This window comes from Colletotrichum paranaense, assembly GCF_030867605.1.
Source record: "Colletotrichum paranaense strain IMI 384185 chromosome Unknown Scaffold_4.1, whole genome shotgun sequence".
Lineage (NCBI taxonomy): Eukaryota > Fungi > Ascomycota > Sordariomycetes > Glomerellales > Glomerellaceae > Colletotrichum > Colletotrichum paranaense.
In genome coordinates this window covers 3,566,923-3,584,358 of record NW_026848962.1, presented here as the reverse complement: position 1 = coordinate 3,584,358, position 17,436 = coordinate 3,566,923, and the positions used below count along the sequence as shown (strand labels likewise).

General features: G+C 53.4%; 7 protein-coding genes across 7 annotated transcripts; 5 read left to right on the top strand and 2 right to left on the bottom strand.

The window, feature by feature from the left end:
- Positions 1-1,810: 1,810 nt before the first annotated feature.
- On the top strand, positions 1,811-3,212 carry CPAR01_06173 (iron permease FTR1 family protein; the record flags this gene model as incomplete). Its single annotated transcript, XM_060490447.1, has 4 exons — positions 1,811-2,104; positions 2,164-2,606; positions 2,659-2,857; positions 2,910-3,212. Coding segments are annotated over 4 exons (1,239 nt in total), but the record flags the coding sequence as incomplete, so codon positions are not given.
- Positions 3,213-3,609: 397 nt separating this feature from the next.
- On the bottom strand, positions 3,610-5,075 carry CPAR01_06172 (uncharacterized protein; the record flags this gene model as incomplete). Its single annotated transcript, XM_060490446.1, has 2 exons — positions 3,610-4,199; positions 4,253-5,075. The coding sequence occupies 2 exons, from the start codon at positions 5,073-5,075 to the stop codon at positions 3,610-3,612; spliced, it is 1,413 nt and encodes a 470-aa protein (XP_060351912.1).
- Positions 5,076-5,651: 576 nt separating this feature from the next.
- CPAR01_06171 (uncharacterized protein) lies at positions 5,652-6,080 on the top strand (the record flags this gene model as incomplete). The annotated part of the gene is made up of 1 exon (XM_060490445.1): positions 5,652-6,080. The coding sequence occupies one exon, from the start codon at positions 5,652-5,654 to the stop codon at positions 6,078-6,080; it is 429 nt and encodes a 142-aa protein (XP_060351911.1).
- Positions 6,081-6,140: 60 nt separating this feature from the next.
- CPAR01_06170 (protein phosphatase 2C) lies at positions 6,141-8,087 on the top strand (the record flags this gene model as incomplete). Its single annotated transcript, XM_060490444.1, has 1 exon — positions 6,141-8,087. The coding sequence occupies one exon, from the start codon at positions 6,141-6,143 to the stop codon at positions 8,085-8,087; it is 1,947 nt and encodes a 648-aa protein (XP_060351910.1).
- Positions 8,088-8,503: 416 nt separating this feature from the next.
- CPAR01_06169 (heterokaryon incompatibility protein Het-C) lies at positions 8,504-11,089 on the bottom strand (the record flags this gene model as incomplete). The annotated part of the gene is made up of 5 exons (XM_060490443.1): positions 8,504-9,278; positions 9,334-10,586; positions 10,648-10,808; positions 10,869-10,896; positions 10,973-11,089. The coding sequence occupies 5 exons, from the start codon at positions 11,087-11,089 to the stop codon at positions 8,504-8,506; spliced, it is 2,334 nt and encodes a 777-aa protein (XP_060351909.1).
- Positions 11,090-13,410: 2,321 nt separating this feature from the next.
- Positions 13,411-13,710, top strand: CPAR01_06168 (uncharacterized protein; the record flags this gene model as incomplete). The annotated part of the gene is made up of 1 exon (XM_060490442.1): positions 13,411-13,710. One exon carries the CDS (start codon positions 13,411-13,413, stop codon positions 13,708-13,710), a length of 300 nt encoding a protein of 99 aa, XP_060351908.1.
- A 1,630-nt stretch (positions 13,711-15,340) lies between these two features.
- On the top strand, positions 15,341-16,618 carry CPAR01_06167 (cytochrome b5-like Heme/Steroid binding domain-containing protein; the record flags this gene model as incomplete). The annotated part of the gene is made up of 2 exons (XM_060490441.1): positions 15,341-16,167; positions 16,228-16,618. 2 exons carry the CDS (start codon positions 15,341-15,343, stop codon positions 16,616-16,618), a joined length of 1,218 nt encoding a protein of 405 aa, XP_060351907.1.
- Positions 16,619-17,436: the final 818 nt, after the last annotated feature.

Below are 17,436 nucleotides of genomic sequence, written 5' to 3'. Positions count from 1 at the left end.
GACCACTGAGCTTTCTACACTACCACAAGCCACTCAGACCCAAAGACCTCAGGCGTCGATAGATAGCGCGAGGCGATGGCTTGTAGTAGCGAGAGAAAACGACTGGCTCGCACGGAACTCGGCATCATTCGTCCATCACGTTGCTATTGCAGCTTGCAAAAGAGAAAGGGTGGGGAGGGGACCTTTTTCACCTGCAAAGGAGATCAACTAACCAGGGCCCCTACAGCCGAGAAAAAGCTTGTCTCCCCGCGCTAAGGCGAACTCAGGTCTCGCCTGGCCTCGCTTCTGCCAGAAGGTGTCCCCGATGTGGGCGAGGTGGGCAAAGATGGCCTGTCAAAGAAGAGACCATGACTCCATGCGAAGTCGAGAAAGAGGGTCTCTCGACTATTCTACCTCGTCCCATTCCGTCGGTTTCCGTCAATGCTGAAAGTGTGGAAATTGCTTTTCGGCCTTGCTGGGATTCTCGAGCGAGCTGAACAGCGAGATCTGTCATAGAAACTCAGGATGAACCAATACACAAAGGTGTCGAAGGGGGTCCTCGAGAGCAGAAGACCAGGTGCAGAGTTACGGAGTATATGGAATCTCGTTGGCTGAGGGTTCATTCAGGGTCGTTCAACTTATCATGATTGCCAACCATTGGCAGGAAGTGACAAGATACCTTTAGGTCAATCTGTCCCATGTGCCCATTCAAATTTCATGAAAGCTGGTTCCAAATCCCTCAGCCTATCAGACTTTTTTGGCGGCGATCGCAATGCTGTTGATGGAAATCCGCCATCGCTGTCGAGGCCAACTAATTCCAAGCTGTAAATTGTCAGTGATATTGTCACGAGTAATGAGTCCCGCCACGGGAACCAGCCGGCTCAATGGTCACCTAGCAGTGGCAGTCTAGCACATCTTTGAGCCCATCTCTGGCTTGCCGCCGGCATCCCACATCAAGACACCTCCAGCATCCGCCACATTGCTTGTCTGGCGTAGCACCAGTCAACGGCGTTGTACGTTGCCGACATACGGCTGAAGATCGACAATTGGGCGTCTCAGCGACAGTCCATTCCGTTGTCCTTCTTGTCAAAGATAGAAATAATGCTAGGCTAGAGGCAAGTCAATCTGTGTCATCTCATGTCGATCGTCAGAATCACGGGCCTTTCCTTTACATCTCGACCATCAGATCACAGCAACTCACCCACCAGCCTTTCCCGCCCGTCAAACTCTCAAGGATCGAGCAATATCGCGAGCGCATAAGTGCCTCAAGTATCCTTGCCCGTTTGAGGCCCCCTTCCCCATCAATCCGCGCTAAGCAACGCGAGCCAGTCCCAGGGATGCAGCTCTCTCTCCCATGCATGCTTTATCCCCAACACCGTAACACGAAACGAGAAACAGGAAGCTCCCCTTCCAAGATGTACTAAAACCAACTAGAAAAGCTTGTCGTGAAGGAGAATGGCCCGGTCTGCATGCAACAATGAGACCTCGGCGCTGGTCTAATTGGCCCTACGCCTGGAACCGGGTTTTGGAGCTTGCACCACCTTCGTCCCACCTCCCCTCCTCGCCTTGTCGCCCTCGCCTCAACCTTCCCTTCGGACTACAGTCGGTCCAGAGCAGATGTTCCGCCCTTTCCATAAGTCAATGATTGATTGCTACCGTAGAAGAAAAGGTCGGCTGATTATCAAGATATGCCTGTCCTCTCTTACTTGCCTTGGGCAAATTTGGGCTAGCGTTCCGCCTTTCGGCTCTTCGTATCCGTTGCCACAAGACCAACCAGTACCGCGCACCCTCATCGGCTAGTCCCAGCGATTATCTGATTTGATTTTATCAGATTAATCTGTGCCTGTGTTGCCCGTCTCCCCTCTCCACGCTTGTCAGACAAAAGTCTGTTTTCCTCTTGCTTCCTTCTTCGTTGCTCGGAATTTGTGACCAAGACAAACGACATACGCCCTTCTCACAGGTGCCAAAAATGACCGTCGACGTGTTTTCCGTACCAGTATTCCTGGTCGTCTTTCGAGAATCTCTCGAAACCGTCATCATCGTGTCGGTTTTGCTGGCTTTCCTCAAGCAGACTCTTGATGGACCCAACAGAGATGTAGCCGTGTACAAGGCCTTGCGCAGACAGGTAACGACAATCGAGACACTCGTGAATCGAGAACCGTTGCTGATGCGTTCTCCCAATAGGTATGGCTCGGTACAGGTATCGGTTTCTTGATATGCTTGATCGCCGCAGCTGTCGTCATCGCCGTCTTCTACAAGGTCGGCCGAAACAGTTGGGAGGCCCACGAGCTCTACTACGAAGGTGCCTTTTCTCTACTCGCCGCCGTCATTATCACCATCATGGGTGCTGCTCTACTTCGCATTGGTAAAATGCAGGAGAAGTGGCGCGTCAAGTTGGCAAAGGCAATGGAGTCTCCCGTCAAGACTGGTGCGAGCCGGGGGTGGTTCAAGCGCTTCGCCGAAAAGTACGCCATGTTCATCCTGCCCTTCATCACCGTGCTTCGTGAAGGCATCGAGGCAATTGTTTTCGTCGCTGGCGTCTCCTTCTCTGCGCCCGCGTCTGCTGTGCCGCTGCCCGCCATCGTCGGGTTGATTGTAGGCGCCTTTGTCGGCTACCTCCTTTACAAGTAAGTTGTATGACTCTTGACGATGTCGAACTGCATGCTGACTTTGGCGAAGGGGAGGATCCACGGCCAAGCTGCAAGTGTTCCTTGTCATCTCCACGTGTCTCTTGTACCTCGTTGCCGCTGGCCTCTTTTCCAGGGCAGTAGGTGACTTTGAGCAGCAAGAATGGAATAAGGTTGTCGGCGGTGACGCTGCAGAGCTTGGGAATGGACCGGGTTCGTATGACATTGACAAGAGCGTGTGGCACGTAAACGTAAGTCTATTTTCGTTTCTTGACTGACGTCCCAGTACTGACCTCTCGAAAGTGCTGCAGCCCAGAGCTCAACGGTGGCGGCGGATGGGGTATCTTTAATGCCGTCCTCGGATGGACAAACTCGGCAACGTACGGCTCCGTGATCTCATACAATGTCTACTGGATCTTCGTCATCGGCTGTTTCCTCCTCATGAGATTCCACGAGACCAAGGGGCACTGGCCTTTCATGAAGGCAAAGGTCCCACGGGAAGCCGACAGGCGTCTTTCCGATGACCGTAGCGGAAGCGAGCAGGCGAGCACATCTGAGAAGGATAAGGGGGCAGCAACCACGAAGACAGTGACCGCTTCGTCGTGATTGGTAGGCATCTGAGTGTCGTTATTGAACCCTCGAATCTATGGACGATCATGTCTGAAAAAGGATACCTATGCTTGTGGACAACGTAATATGAAAGCTGTCTGTATGATAATGAGGTCACAAGGGTGGCCAACTTTATAGGATAAATTGGGCTAAACATTGGTTTGTAAATCTAGCCAAAGCATTTACGAAAGCCTCTCTGTGTGTTCGTCTAGAATTAAAGACTACATGTGATTGTCATCCATCCATGACACCTCAAGAACACAACTAATGAGAATCAAACTTGGCGTTGCCAGGATCGATTACAATACTGAAGCGAAGAGGGAAAACGTCTCTATTCAATATCAACTGGTCCTGCACCCTTCCCGGGTGTTGTGAGTTTTGTGCCTCTATTCGATCAATATTCTGGCGTCCAATCCCATCTATCGGCGGTGAATAGTCTGCGCGCCATCTTATCAGCATACATGTTGCCCTCGTACCGGAGTCGTTGATCGCCTGCCAAGCTCCTAGTGAACTCAAACTTCTTCTCTTCTCTGTCCACTTTCGACCCTTCTTCTGCCGGGACCCATGTTGCCGTTGCCTGGTTGTTCTTCCACTCGACCTGGGCAATAGACAAGACGTTGGACGACATCATCGATCTGATGTACTCCACAATCGAGTCGAGACGTGCTCGAATACCGCAATTGGTGTGGTGCTTGTCAATCTGATAGCTTGGCACTTGCTTCAGGATTGCCAGTATGTCTTCGATATCAATGACCGAGGAATCTGGAATATTGTCGTAGGAGCTGGGTCCAAAGTCAACAATACCAATCAGCTCCTTGGCCGTAAAGAACTTGAGCATCTGGCCCAGCTGGAACGAGTCACAAGCGGAGCTCGAGTCGTAACCAAGCTTACATTGTCTCTCGCGAGACGAGTAGAGGGCAAGGAAATGGCGATGGACTGAAGCAATGGTATTCAAAACACACTCCCGCCGGGACTGTAATTCCCCTGATCCCAAGTCAGCAAATGTCAGTTATTGAAACCAGGGCCAAACAGCTCACTCTCCAAGCCATCCGGCAGACTCCACCAAAGCTCAGTACGTGGATTTTCATCGAGTGACAATTCGCTCCATCGGACAGAGCCACGGAGAATCAATTCTCGTGTGTAGTTATGGAGTCTGGGCGGCTGCTCCAGCAGCCAAGCGACCAGGATCTTCTGCCTGAGCACGTTCTCCGTGTCTAGGCTTTTCTTCTGAGTGCCCGCCCGCACCGGTTTGGCATTTGTCAAGGGCCACTTGAACTTGAGCTCGATACTAAGGTATCTTGAGACCAAGGATCGGCAGTCAAATCGATCGGCCAGAATGGCTAGAGTAGTCACATGAAGCATGTTGACAGAGTTGGATTGTATCTGCTTCCCATGCATGATCCTCATCAAGTCCTCGAAGACCTTTTCGCGGCCGATGGATCGGGTTGCCTCATCGTCATCGACGATTGTGATCCAGGGTAAGTCTCTGGCATCTACTTCCGCCAGCTTGAGCTTGTCCGCGGTCAGGCGAGCGAGGGTTTCCTCGACGTTACTCGCCTCGGCAAACTGTTTGTTGCCAAGAAGATTCTCAAAGTACCGAGAGTGCTTTCTCAATACGGAAAGCTTGACTCGGTAGGCGACTTGGATGTTGGGGCTCAGGTTGGGTTGAGGCATCCGTGGTGCGCCAATCTTCTTACTGGCGGCTTGCCAAGTCCTGCGAGCCACAGCAATCGTTTCTCTGGACGTCTCGAATGTAACGTTTAGAATAATGTCCCCATCGTCGGATATGAGCACAATGGGGGGAGAGGCGCCCGAGGACATATCCGATGTGTCATCCTGAACTGCTGCCGAGTCTCCCATCGTAAGACAGCACAACTTGGGAGGTGAATCTCTGCCGCGACTCAGGGACTGACATGTATGTCGATGCTATACTTGGCCATCGCACGGCTCCAGCAAAATGTTATGTCAGTCAGGCAGCCGTCTTGAGATTGGATGCGTAGGAGTATGCAAAAATGTCATTAATAAGGCCGTGTCAGTGACACTCATGTCATTCGCCTCTCCAGGAGACAAAGGCCCCTTCTGCCTGCCCGATGCCACCGCAGTGGGTCTACTGTGTTTCTTTAACCACGAATCTGAGCATTTACACGGTGTATCCCGGGTGCTGATTAGATAAGATTATCCCAGCCGAACGCCCGTGGCAGCTGTCGGTTGGTAGGTAAGGTATGTGTGACTTATCCAGGTACTGCTTACACCACCTAGAACAGCTTCGGCAGGTACCTACCTACTTACGGATACACAGCACCTCCCTTACCTAGGTCCTGGGATACGGTACGGTAGGCCCGTTCTTCCTAACCGAATCCAAGGGTAGCCTGTGGGATTAGCTGCAGCTAAGGCAAGCAGCTGGCAGAGCACGGAGAAGGTACCTCCAGGTTCAGCATGTCCCCGTCCCGTCCTTCCTTTCCAGGTCCGTCTTATTACGTCGCTGGGTCCATCCATGATCCAACCGAGGCCGACAGTGTGCCTTGGCCAAACCCAATCCTCCAATCTCACAGTGTCAAGACCAAGCAGTCAATCGTAGAAACAAACACAAAAGCTGTCAAGCAAACTCTGCGACCCATCTGTCCCTCCCGCCCTTTCGACACTTTCTTGGGGCCACGCACGATACCCAGCTCGGTGGTAGTCCATTGCCATTGCCAACGCCAATGCCTCGCCGTCGCCGACGCAACAGCTGACAAGCCTTCCCCTCGTTCGCGCCATCGACCAAAGCTCGCCCACCCAGAATCCCGCTCCACGTTCCCTAGGCCGCCGTTCAAGCTTGACGAGCTAGCTCATGGCTTTCGCAAGCTTGAAGGTCGTCCTACTTGAGCTGCTGCAGTGCCGGTGACACTCTCTTCCTCGCCAACAGACTCCCGCCCTTTCGGAACAATGCCAGCTTTAACACGCTGTCTCGCAACGCGACGAATACCGCCGTATCATGAGACGGCGCGGATCCTCTCGCCACCAGCTGTGCGATGTGTGAATTCCTCCCTGGATACCGGCATCGGAACTTCCACCGACAAGCCCACCTCTTCCGCACTCCCCAGGCACCCGCCCCGACGATGCTACACTACCCAAGAGCCAACCCCTCGACGGCTTTCGATTCGGACCCGCACGTCACTCGGTTACGAACAAGGAAGCATACTGAAGACTGACAGACTATCGATCTCGACAAGCCGGCGACTCTTCCATAACTACTTCGTCACCCATCTCCCATCATCTTCTCTGCACCCCGACTCCCGAACGTCATCCGGCCCCGGTCACAAGCTGCCCCGCGATGCTTCGACCCCCCACAAAGTAACGCCGGGGTCATCTCCAGTAGCCGCAGCACTCAGTATGCCAAGCCGAGATCTTACAGTGGTCCGGATCCCGCTCAAGAGAGCTAAGCATCACTTTGGCGTTTTCTCTTCGAGGGGTCAACGGGGGTACAATGAGGACACCAACCAAGCCGGCACAATCAACATGCCGGCTTTTGCTAAAAGGGCCCCTATCAGTCTTCAGAGGCGACCGATCCAGAAACCAAACGAGGCGACATCGGCCGACAGCGCACTTGGTGACCCCCAGGTCTTCTACTTTGGTATATTCGACGGACACGGCGGATCTCAGTGCGCCGAGTTCTTACGTGATGAGCTGCATGGCTACATCGAGCAATCCTCTGCCGAGTTCGGCCTTCAGAGCAGCCTGGCAAAGAGCCCGGCACCAGAGACGGGTCGCAAGGAGGAAGACCCGAATGAGGAGCTTTTCATGAAGACAGAAGAAGATGTCAAGGACGACATTCGTGTTCCCGAGGAAGACAAGCATGGCGTCTTGACGAATCCGGAAAGAGAGGAACCCATGAAAGGGGCCAAACCAGTCTCAGCCAAAGTAGAAGATATCCCGAAGGCTATCAAGTTGGCACAGGATCTTGTGGAAGAGTATCGTCAGACTGTCGGAGGATACTTTCGGCGCTTCAACCCCGAGTACTTCCATTTATCAGAAGAGAAGATGAACGACGCCGACGAGCCTGGGGTGACGGTCGAGTCCGTCCTCATGTACGCTTTCCTCAGAGCAGACTTGGATTTCATCTCTGCCCAGGCACGCAAACCGGATCCCGACGACCCTCAAGCAAACGATCGCCCCGTCAATAACGACGAGATCCTTGGGGTTCCACATAAACCACCATCAGGCCACGGCATCGGTGGCCCGGCTCGCTTCAAGGGCGGATCGACGGCATCCGTCGCTCTCATTTCGACGCCTACTCCAGCACCATTCTGGCATCCTAACGCGCAGTCTACCCTGATTGTCGCTCACGTGGGTGACACCCGTATACTTCTTTGCACAACGACTACCGGCCTCGCACAGCCCCTGACGTCAGATCATCACCCAACCACTCCCACGGAAAGCCGTCGTCTCCGCCGTTATGCGCCGGCCGGTTCAATGGTCTCGGCAGACAGCTTCGGGGAGGACCGGATCGCAGGGTTGGCCAATAGCCGCGCATTCGGCGACATGCGAAGCAAACGCATCGGCGTGTCGGCCGAGCCAGAAATAACCCGCGTCGAGATTGGTCCAGCGCAGTATTCCTTCCTAGTCCTCATGAGCGACGGCATCTCAGGCACACTCAGCGATCAGGAGATTGTCGACGTGATCAAGGAGGCCAGGACGCCCGAAGAGGGCGCCAAGGATGTCGTCAACTATGCCACCGAGGTCTCCCACGACGGGGACAACGCCACCTGTCTGGTAGTCAGACTCGGCGGCTGGGAGCGAAGGTCGGAGGGCGGAGTCGGTAGTCTCGGCACCAAGGAGATCCGTGACAAGAGGAGGGCAGAGGCGCTGGATCCCCGGCGCGGCAAGCAGTAATACTTTCAACCACTGCGAGATATTCACCATGCATGTCTTGCTCAAAATCATGGAGCATTATTCACCATCGTTATCACATCTTCAGGAGTTGGGCATCTAGGAATGGGCTTTCATCGGTTAGTCTGCCACATATGGGCATTGGCAGGAAGGGTTGGTTATTCAAGAAGGATGAGATAAATCATAACATACAAGTCAACAAATACGAACATCAAGCACAGGAAAGAATATTGCAATTCATACTTTGTGTGCCGTTTAGCACAGCTCCAGGGAATCATTCTCATCAGCCATACGTGGATTGCGTGCCCCGCCCCTTTCACTCCCATCCATTTCCGTGTTCCCCAAGACTCCAGTCCGTAATCCGCAACCCGATCGTTAAATTGTTCACACCTTCCCATTTCCGCACCGCACAAAATGATCTAGTAGCGGTGTTGGCCCGGGTACTGGCTCCAGCCGCCGCCACCCTGCTGGTGATGCGGTGGGGGTGGACCTCCGTGGTGAGGAGGGTATTGAGGTTGCGGCGGTCCACCGTAGCCGGGTCCCCCGTACCCAGGTCCGCCGTATCCAGCTGGAGGACCACCGTAGCCCGGTCCGCCATAGCCCTGCGGAGGTTGAGGGGGACCCCACTGGCCCGGAGGCGGCTGGTGCTGCTGCTGCTGCTGACCGTAGCCTTGGGGTTCGGAATGACCGCCACCGTAGTAGCCAGAAGCCTGTCCCTGAGACTGAGAGGCTGAGTAGTGGTGACTGGTGTCACCGCCGCTCTGGTGGTATCCATAGTCTTGCTGAGATGAAGGGAGGGGAGAGCTTGACAAGGGCTTCCTGTCATCACCTTCCATGGAGCTGAGATCTCTAGTGCGGATCTGGTTCCAAAGGGAACCTTGCACCTTGCCGTGTCCCAGCTCTCCAAAGCTGTCGAAGGCTCCATGGGAGTGTGTATGACCTCCAACGCTCTTCGTGCCATCGCCACCGGTCAAGATATGGTTCTTGCCAGCCTTGACAGACTCGGACGAGAGCAGGTGGGACAATTCGTGCTTGAGGGTGCTCTCATTTGCCCACTTTCGCACCGTCTCGAACATATCCCTCTGGATTTGGACTCTCTCATCGCGAGCTGCTGGGTGGTGGAAAGCCCGGAGGACGTCATTAACAACCTCATCAACAGGAACACCCGGATTTTCCCAGGCATACAGAATTCGCCTATCTTCACGTTAGCTACGTTCAAATTACCTGACCATAGACAGTGTCTACTTACGGGACGACATATTGCAGAATAGTCGCAGCAACCCTGCCGGCGCATGAGTTCAGGATGTTGGTGAAATGGTCCTTTGAGAGCATGGAGTGAGTAGGATCGGAGCAGTTGGGGTTCTTCCAGGGCTCCAGCTGAGAGTTCGAGCTTGCGTCGATGACAGTAGATGAACCATCCTTCAGAACCTTGGAGACCTGTGTAATGATGGGTCTCACAAACGGCGCCAGCAACCCCAGGATAAAGGCGGTCAGCGTCTCACTGATGTGATCCAAAAGTTTCTCCAGACCCGGGATCTTGGAGATGAGGTTGCTGATGGACTTGACAATCTTGTCGCGGAACTGAAGAATCGGATAGATCTTGCGCGCGGTCTCGACAGGGTCGAAATTGGTGCTCATACCAGGTACCTGATTGGAACTCTCGCGGCTTAAGTCACCACGGCTGAGGTCGCCCCCAGACCGAGTGTTTTGCTGCTCCTGTGCACTGGACTGGGCCTGCAAATCACGAGCCTGGCTTGCCAAATCTCCACCAATACCAGGAAGCTGGCCGACGAGGGAGATGAAGTCGTTCGGCTTCGAGGACCCAATCCCCAAGAAGCCACGAGATCCAGTGCCGCCACCAGTGATGTTCGCAGACATACCCTCGGCATTCTTCAGGGCGACATTCATTTCGTCTACCTCAGATTGCGTGAAGTGGTCCGTAGCTTCTCCGAGAACAGAGTGCAAGAAGTCCACAGCACCGAAGGTACCCGTTACGATAGGGTAGACACGGCGGCCATTCAGGTTGATTTCAGTTTGAGTACCGCAGTGAGGGTAGACGTCGTGGTAGCCCAGCTCTCGAAGCGCAAGCTCGCAGTAGTTGCTGTGCGCGCTGAAGTCCTCCATACAATGGAGAGCCTGTCCAAGACAGCGCAGTGCCTCGCAGAGATCAGCTTCTTTTCCTGAACCCCGCGAGCCGCTGGTATAAACCCGGCCGAAATGGATGCTGCGCGCGAAACTGAAGCGCAAGTAGCCAGCACTGGTCGCCCAACCGCCAGACTCATTGGCAATGTAGTTTTTCATGCCAGTGCGGGGATCTATCTGCGTCTCGACCGGGTCAACGGGACCGCGCAGGCGAGGGTCGAACTTGCGCGCGTCCATGCCGTCAGCGTAGCCCAGGGGGTTGTCGATGTGTTCCTCTGGGCGGTAGACGCCAAGGCGCTCCTCGGTGACCTCGAATTCCTCCGTCGCATAGCCAAAGGCCATGAAGGAGAGTACCCATACCTGTCGGAGAGAGTCAGTACAAAGGATACACGCCGATACCTTCGTCGCGACAAGGGCTTACCAGGATTCTGATGGTGGGAGCGTTGACTCCCTTCAAGCTGCCCACGTCGACGGCTTGGGAATAGTCTCGAAGCCAGTTGCCAAAGTAGACTCGGGATACCAACATGGAGGTCCATTTCTTGCCATGCAAGAAAGCAATGGTCTTGAGCATGTCCTCGATATCTGTGCGCAAACATGTCAGTCAGCTGTAGGGGTAAGCAGAGCGAAAACAAAGGTGCGCACCTCCATGACGCCAATTGTGACCCTCGACCTAGACGTAGATCGCAGTGCATTAGTTTACGAAACGGTGGAACATTGGACGAGGTGTCCAAGGTGTCAAAACCTACTTGGGCAATAGAGGGGATATTGCCGGCGCCAAAGGCAGCGGCGCGACCTGGCAGAAGCACCAGAAGCAAGCAGAAGGCGAGGAGGATGGAACCTCTCCCGAGACCGGATGACGCCATGGTTCAGGGTCGCGGGAGGCTCGGAAAGCTATCCAGGAATTGGTAAAGACTGGATGTGAAGTTCAGTCGCAAAGATGCGTTGGGTATTCGGGAGAGTGATGGAGGGGTCGCGCAAAGTGTCCGGGTCCAGGAGGTCAAGAATCGACCTTTTTTGTTTTGTTTTGGAGGGGTAAATGAGCAGGCGAGGTGAGGTAAAGGTGAGCGGGAAGGTTCAAGTCTGGCTAGACGAGGTAAGCTCCAAGTTGTTACCTAAGGTGATGTAAGGCACGCCCACACGTATGAGGGCAAGGCAGGTAGAGCCGAAGATGATTTTCGGGGGTCTAGTCGAATTCACAAGCCCAAGCTGGGATTTCAGTGAGGGCAGGGACAGCAGCAGTTTGCGTCCAGAACCACCGACGATTTAATGACTACCTACCTACCTACGTTATTGTCTGGGCGACATCCACTTGAGGTAGCACTCGCAGCGGCAAAGACGTGCCGCGAAAGACTTTGAAGGCTTGGGTTGTCAACCTGGGGCTGAGGGGGGGCGGTTTGCTGCTTTACCCAAGGTAGTCTTAGATAGTGCACAGGGTGTAGGCGAGGCGATAGCACTATCATCAAGGACTGATTGATTGTCCCCGCCACGCATGTCTGAATCACTGCTGACGACACCTCATGCTTCCCTTGCCCTATCAACTTACCTTTGATCAATACGTTTGGATGATTCCGTGGGCGAAAGGGGTGGGGGACAGCTGAGCTTTGTGGAAACAGGAGCTGCAGTGTAGGCTCATTGGCTCGCGTCACATGTGTGCCATACTGACCTGCATTGCACCGCGATGGGTAACACATTTTCTTATGATGGGTACTATGTAGGCGCAGACGTACAGACAGACGCATTGTGACATCCCAGATTGCTGAGTAGGCGCTATATCCTAGAGATGCCTAAATTATCTTAGATTGGCGAAGCAATAGACGCGTCTTGCCGAAGCTGCCCAGCAAGACGCGCTAAGTTGGGCATAGCCTGGTATAAGCATGATGGGCATTGACTGTCCCAACTTAAGATAGAATCCCTCGATTCCTTTATCCACTCTTGATTTCTTCTACCTTTGATTGATCAAAGCGAACTCAAACACGGAAGCCCTGCAGGATAATTGTCTATGTGTAAACCAAGTAAAGCCGTAGGTTACCAAAGTTGACACTGAATCACTTAAGCCGGATGTTTTGGGGTAAAGCAGGTCGTTGATACTTGTGCATACGACCATCAGATGCGCAGGAACCTTGAAATACCTTATTTGACTCCTGGCTCCCTGCCCCGCCTCTCTGTGTGCTGAGCTCAGCGCAGCAGACCTCGACTGTCCCCCAACAATGAGTGCCCCTCAAGTAGGTGACATAATCGTTTGCCGCCCCATAATAAGGTACCCTAACTGTACTCTTACCAAGGCATTCTTGTTCTTTCTATTGTTCCTATGGTTAGCTATGATCTTGTCTGTACTTCTCAGAGACTACACTTTGAACAGGCAGGAAGGTTCCTACAACAATCTTTCGTTGACAGACATCCTATTTTGGCACCCGTTTGCCCCTCCATCAGATACGCCCAGACCTACCTTACCTAAGGTATTCTTACGGAGTACCTAGGTATCTCCCATAGGTACGCGCAACAGGGTGGGATCCGGCTGGTAAGGTACCTTAGGGCAGACCCGCACAGGAGAGCCCCGCCATTGGCTTAAGTCGAGGGGTTCCATTCCGACCAGTTAGACGGTACTTGGACCAATACCATGCGTCCCTGGCGGATTCCAGGCTTGTCCCCAGCAACTCGTTCCGCACGACGAGATGATCAGGCATCTTCTTTTCCCATCTATTATTCTCTCAATCTTGGGCGCGCCTTAACTTTGGTACTGTGATATAATGGGTGGCCAGCTAAGGCAAGACAAGCCAGTGAGATGAACAGGATCCAGATAAATGACCTTTCTGTCTGGATATACAAGGTGATATAAGCCACAGTCTCTCCGTTCAGCTCAACTACCTATCTTAACGAGACCAGAAGACTAATCAGTCCGAAAGGCACTGTTTGAAGAGACCCATGAGCGGTCCATGAGCCACAGATTGTAACCTTGAAAGCTGCGTCTCAGACTACCTACCTACGGATACTTCGTATAGCTGCTGTGAGGTGGCTGGGTCATATGGATTAGGTAAACCCCCGTGGGCTGAGGTAAGGTAAAGTACGGTACGGTACGGAGTACTGGCATTGAGGCATTCGGGTGAGATGCACGTGTAATCAAACAAGAGGACTTATCGCGGGTACGTACTTGCATGCACCTCCCATCTCTGGCTCATGCATCAATATGCGCGGTGTGAGAAGACGCTTCAACTTGCTTCCACTAACTCAATCTCAGACTCGACCCCAACAATGCTCACTGTCACAGACCGCCGCCGCTGCCATCGCGCGCCACTCACTGCGATCTTGGTCCTCGGGTCGGGGGTCACGGCCCATGACTGGAGGTGCTAAGACTGTGGGAGGCCAAGAGCCATTGCCAATCTTATCTCGAGTGTTCCAAGACTACCCCTCGATTGCAAGCCACGAAAAGCCACCTGTTGTTCCCTCATGGTCATTACCTTATGCTAAGGTAGGCTCTTGTTCTTGATCGAAGGAACAGTAGTTACACCGCTCCTCCTGCGGTCCCACGGCTCGGTGTTCCTCTCATCTGATTACTTATTACTGATCGCTCCTTCATTCAAAGAATACCTGCATCAACAGATAGGCAGGGTGTTAGGTCAGGATGCGAAGAAAAAACCATCATCCACTCGACATGGATAACAAGACAGCCAGCCCATTTAAGGTAACCGTAGATGCCTGTTAGTCAGATCAAAACTTGGTACGGAGGCTCTAGGAGCCCTCTGCACAGACCTGGCAGCTGGGTCGATCTGGCTGGGCCGGCAGCCGATTGCATTGTTTCTTAGTGACTAGTCCTGGATTTGCTTATTGCCTGGGCCCTGAGGTGCTGGGCTCGGTGATTGTCGCGGACTAATTCCACCGGGATTAAGTGACCATGAGAATGTCCATGTAGTCACCACTTCCCGCCTCAAACTGCCATGCAACTTTTCCCTCCCCCTTCTGCCTCTAGGATTTTGCCGAACTTGCCCAATGCCCATTTCGCCCCGTTTGAAGTTTCGATGTTCCCCTACCTGTTGGCCTAGGCATTACACCTAGATAGGGTGGCGTTTCTGCTTGTTGCAGTCGTGGCAACGACAATGTATCGCGTGGTGGGCATTATGTGCCCTTTCGTACATGTTCTTGAGTCCCCGTTCCTGGTCTTCCGTCCCAGACCGTCCCAGGCCATGTTTGGGTTACCAACAGCGGTTCCCACACCTCCCCGTCAGTCCCGCGTCCTGACTCCCTCATCACCCACACCTTTGGCTTCCTGGGTACTCTCTGTGTCCATACACTACAGTCTGGCATTGTCGACCCCGTCACTCATTGCCCGTTCTGGAGGCGTTCGACTGTTGCTGAGCTGAGGTAAAAAAAAAAAGGTGCAATTTCGGGGTCTGTAACTTTTGTATCCATTTGCCCACCTAAACAGACAGAGAAAGACACTCACACAGTGTCAACCCTGAAGAGCCGGGCGAAAGTGGTCAACAGGTGGAACCACGAATCGGCTGTCCAAGCTTCCGCCAGGTCCCGTTCTGTGCCAAAGTAACGCCACCAGGCCGTATTTTTTTTCTGGCCTAGAGAAGGGTGAGAGATTGCTAGTCGCGTAGAGAGCTTCTCCTTGGCCCTGCCACCCACGCATGCCTCCACGTTCACCTCACGTCCCCCGATCCCCAAATCAAACATCCCCCCCTAAATTAATTCTTCGACCCGTCTCCGTTCTCTCACCACCCTGTGCCCACCGAGCCTCAAGTCACATCGCCCCGGCCTTTCAACTTCGCCCTCCCGGCCCTCCCGGCTTTTGGCTCCTTTTCGGTTTCCCACCTCACCTTAGACCGCCTGCTTTAGTCGCCCAACCATACACCGTACTCCATCTTAATACTTCTTCCCTCCGTGCCATTTCTTCCTCCAACCTTCACCTTTCCCTCTCCTTCGCTAGGGCCTGCGACTGCGACTTCTGCTGCGATTTTTTCTACTCGTCCACTCCCTTCGTTGTCTTTCGACTCCTATTTCGTCCACCTTGGACCCGGGCACTAGGAACCCTCAGCGACAACAGTAGTACTTCCGAAAGTCCCTTCTCTGCCGTTTACGTATCGCCGCGAATCAATCGTCAAGCAACCACCAATATGCCAGCGCGAACTCTCCCTACCTTCACTCGCGCCGAGGTCGAGGCTCACAACTCCAAGAAGTCTTGCTATGTTACCATCGGTTCCAACGTATATGATGTGACCGACTTCGCCCAAGACCATCCCGGTGGAGCCGATCTCGTCTACGACTACGCTGGCAAGGACATCGACGCCATTCTAAAGGACCCAACCTCTCACCCTCACTCCGAGGCCGCATATGAGGTTTTGGATGACTCTCTGGTTGGCTTTGTCATCAACCAGAAGGCCGTCGACGGCCTTCGCAAGGTCAATGGCGCAGCAAATGGCAAATCGAATGGACATGCGACTGGAAACGGCAAGGCGAACGGCACCGTCGAGAAGACTGACGAAGCCGAGGGCGTCCAGATGAACGAGCACGGCGAGCTTTGGGACGGTGAACGTTGGGTCCACCCCCGAACCGGTATGGCCAGCGAGGAGGATCTGAGCAAGGAGACGGATTACACAAGCGACTATAAGAAGCATAAGTTCCTCGACTTGAGCCGCCCGTTGTTCCCTCAGATTTGGTTCGGCGGCTTTAGCAAGGAATTCTACCTTGATCAAGTCCACCGTCCTCGCCACTACAAGGGCGGCGAATCTGCGCCTCTGTTTGGCAACTTCTTGGAGCCTCTGTCAAAGACACCTTGGTGGGTTGTCCCGCTTGCATGGCTTCCGCCCGTCGCCTACGGCACCTATCTGGCTAGAGAAGGCATGGACAGCACCTTCCAGGAGGTCTGCTACTGGGGCTTTGGATTTTTCCTCTGGAGCTTGATCGAATACGTCCTGCACCGATTCTTGTTCCATCTCGACAAGTAAGTTTTCTTGCAACTTGATCTAATGTGAGAGGCCATTGGACTAATACGTTGGATTAGGTGGCTTCCTGACAACCGTGTTGGCATCACTGCGCACTTCCTCCTCCATGGCATCCACCACTACCTGCCCATGGACAAGTATCGCCTGGTCATGCCTCCCACCTTGTTCGTTGTTCTCGCCACGCCGTTCTACAAGCTCGCGCACTGGGTATTCTCTTACAGCTGGCACGCTGCCACGGCCGTCTACTGCGGAGGCATTTTCGGCTACATTTGCTACGACTTGACGCACTACTTCCTGCATCACCAGAACCTCCCTCTGTGGTACAAGGAGCTCAAGAAATACCACCTTCAGCACCACTTCCTCGACTACGAGCTCGGCTTCGGAGTCACCAGCCGGTTCTGGGACAGCATCTTTGGCACCGAACTTCCTCCCATTGTGAAGGCCAACTAATTCCACCCGACCACCGCACACGACCGCAACATACACAATGTCATGATGACGACTTCTGGGGCCTATTCCTAATACCGAACAGAGCAAGTTTGCTCAATTTCACCCTTACGTGTCCCACAATGTATATACGCTTTTTGGCTTTACTTTAACGCTGTAATGGGGGTCATTTCATGGGCGTTCTGAGGAGATGGCTTGAATGAGCCTTGCGTATTACAGCGCCCCGGCCAGCTATGATGCGGCCGGGAAGAGCCGTCATGTTCTCATGACAGGCTGGTTTAGTACAGAGTATTTTGAATGATACCACACACCGAGATTATGCCATAAAATGACTAGACAGCACGTTCGTTTCCCGCCCAATCATGACTGTAAAAGGTGATGGGTTTGATGATTGCTCATGGCGAGGATCATAGCTTGATGGAGAAACAAATGGAGTAGCTTTCCGGACGCCATAGGCGCATCTGAACGGCGAACCGTTGCAGCAAACGTGTTCACGGGCAATCGTAGAGGGGGTCTGGTCGGGCCTCCAGGTTGAAGTCAGTTTGACATTTTGCAATGCTCCATCCTTAGCTTCGAGTTTGGGAAAAGGTATGCGACCAATAGTCACGTGTTAGCATGATTTCCTCGGGATGAGGAAGGTCTATTTCTCATGGCTCAGATGGACGTATGGTTCATCGGTATTTCTTAGTTGTAGAGCATACCTCAAGGTTAGGTAACGTGGGAAGGTACGATGCTACCGTGATACGCGGAACTTGCCCGTCTGAGTCAGCACTGTTATTACGTAAGACACGCTCTTTCTGATTGCTACTGCCAGTGGCCAC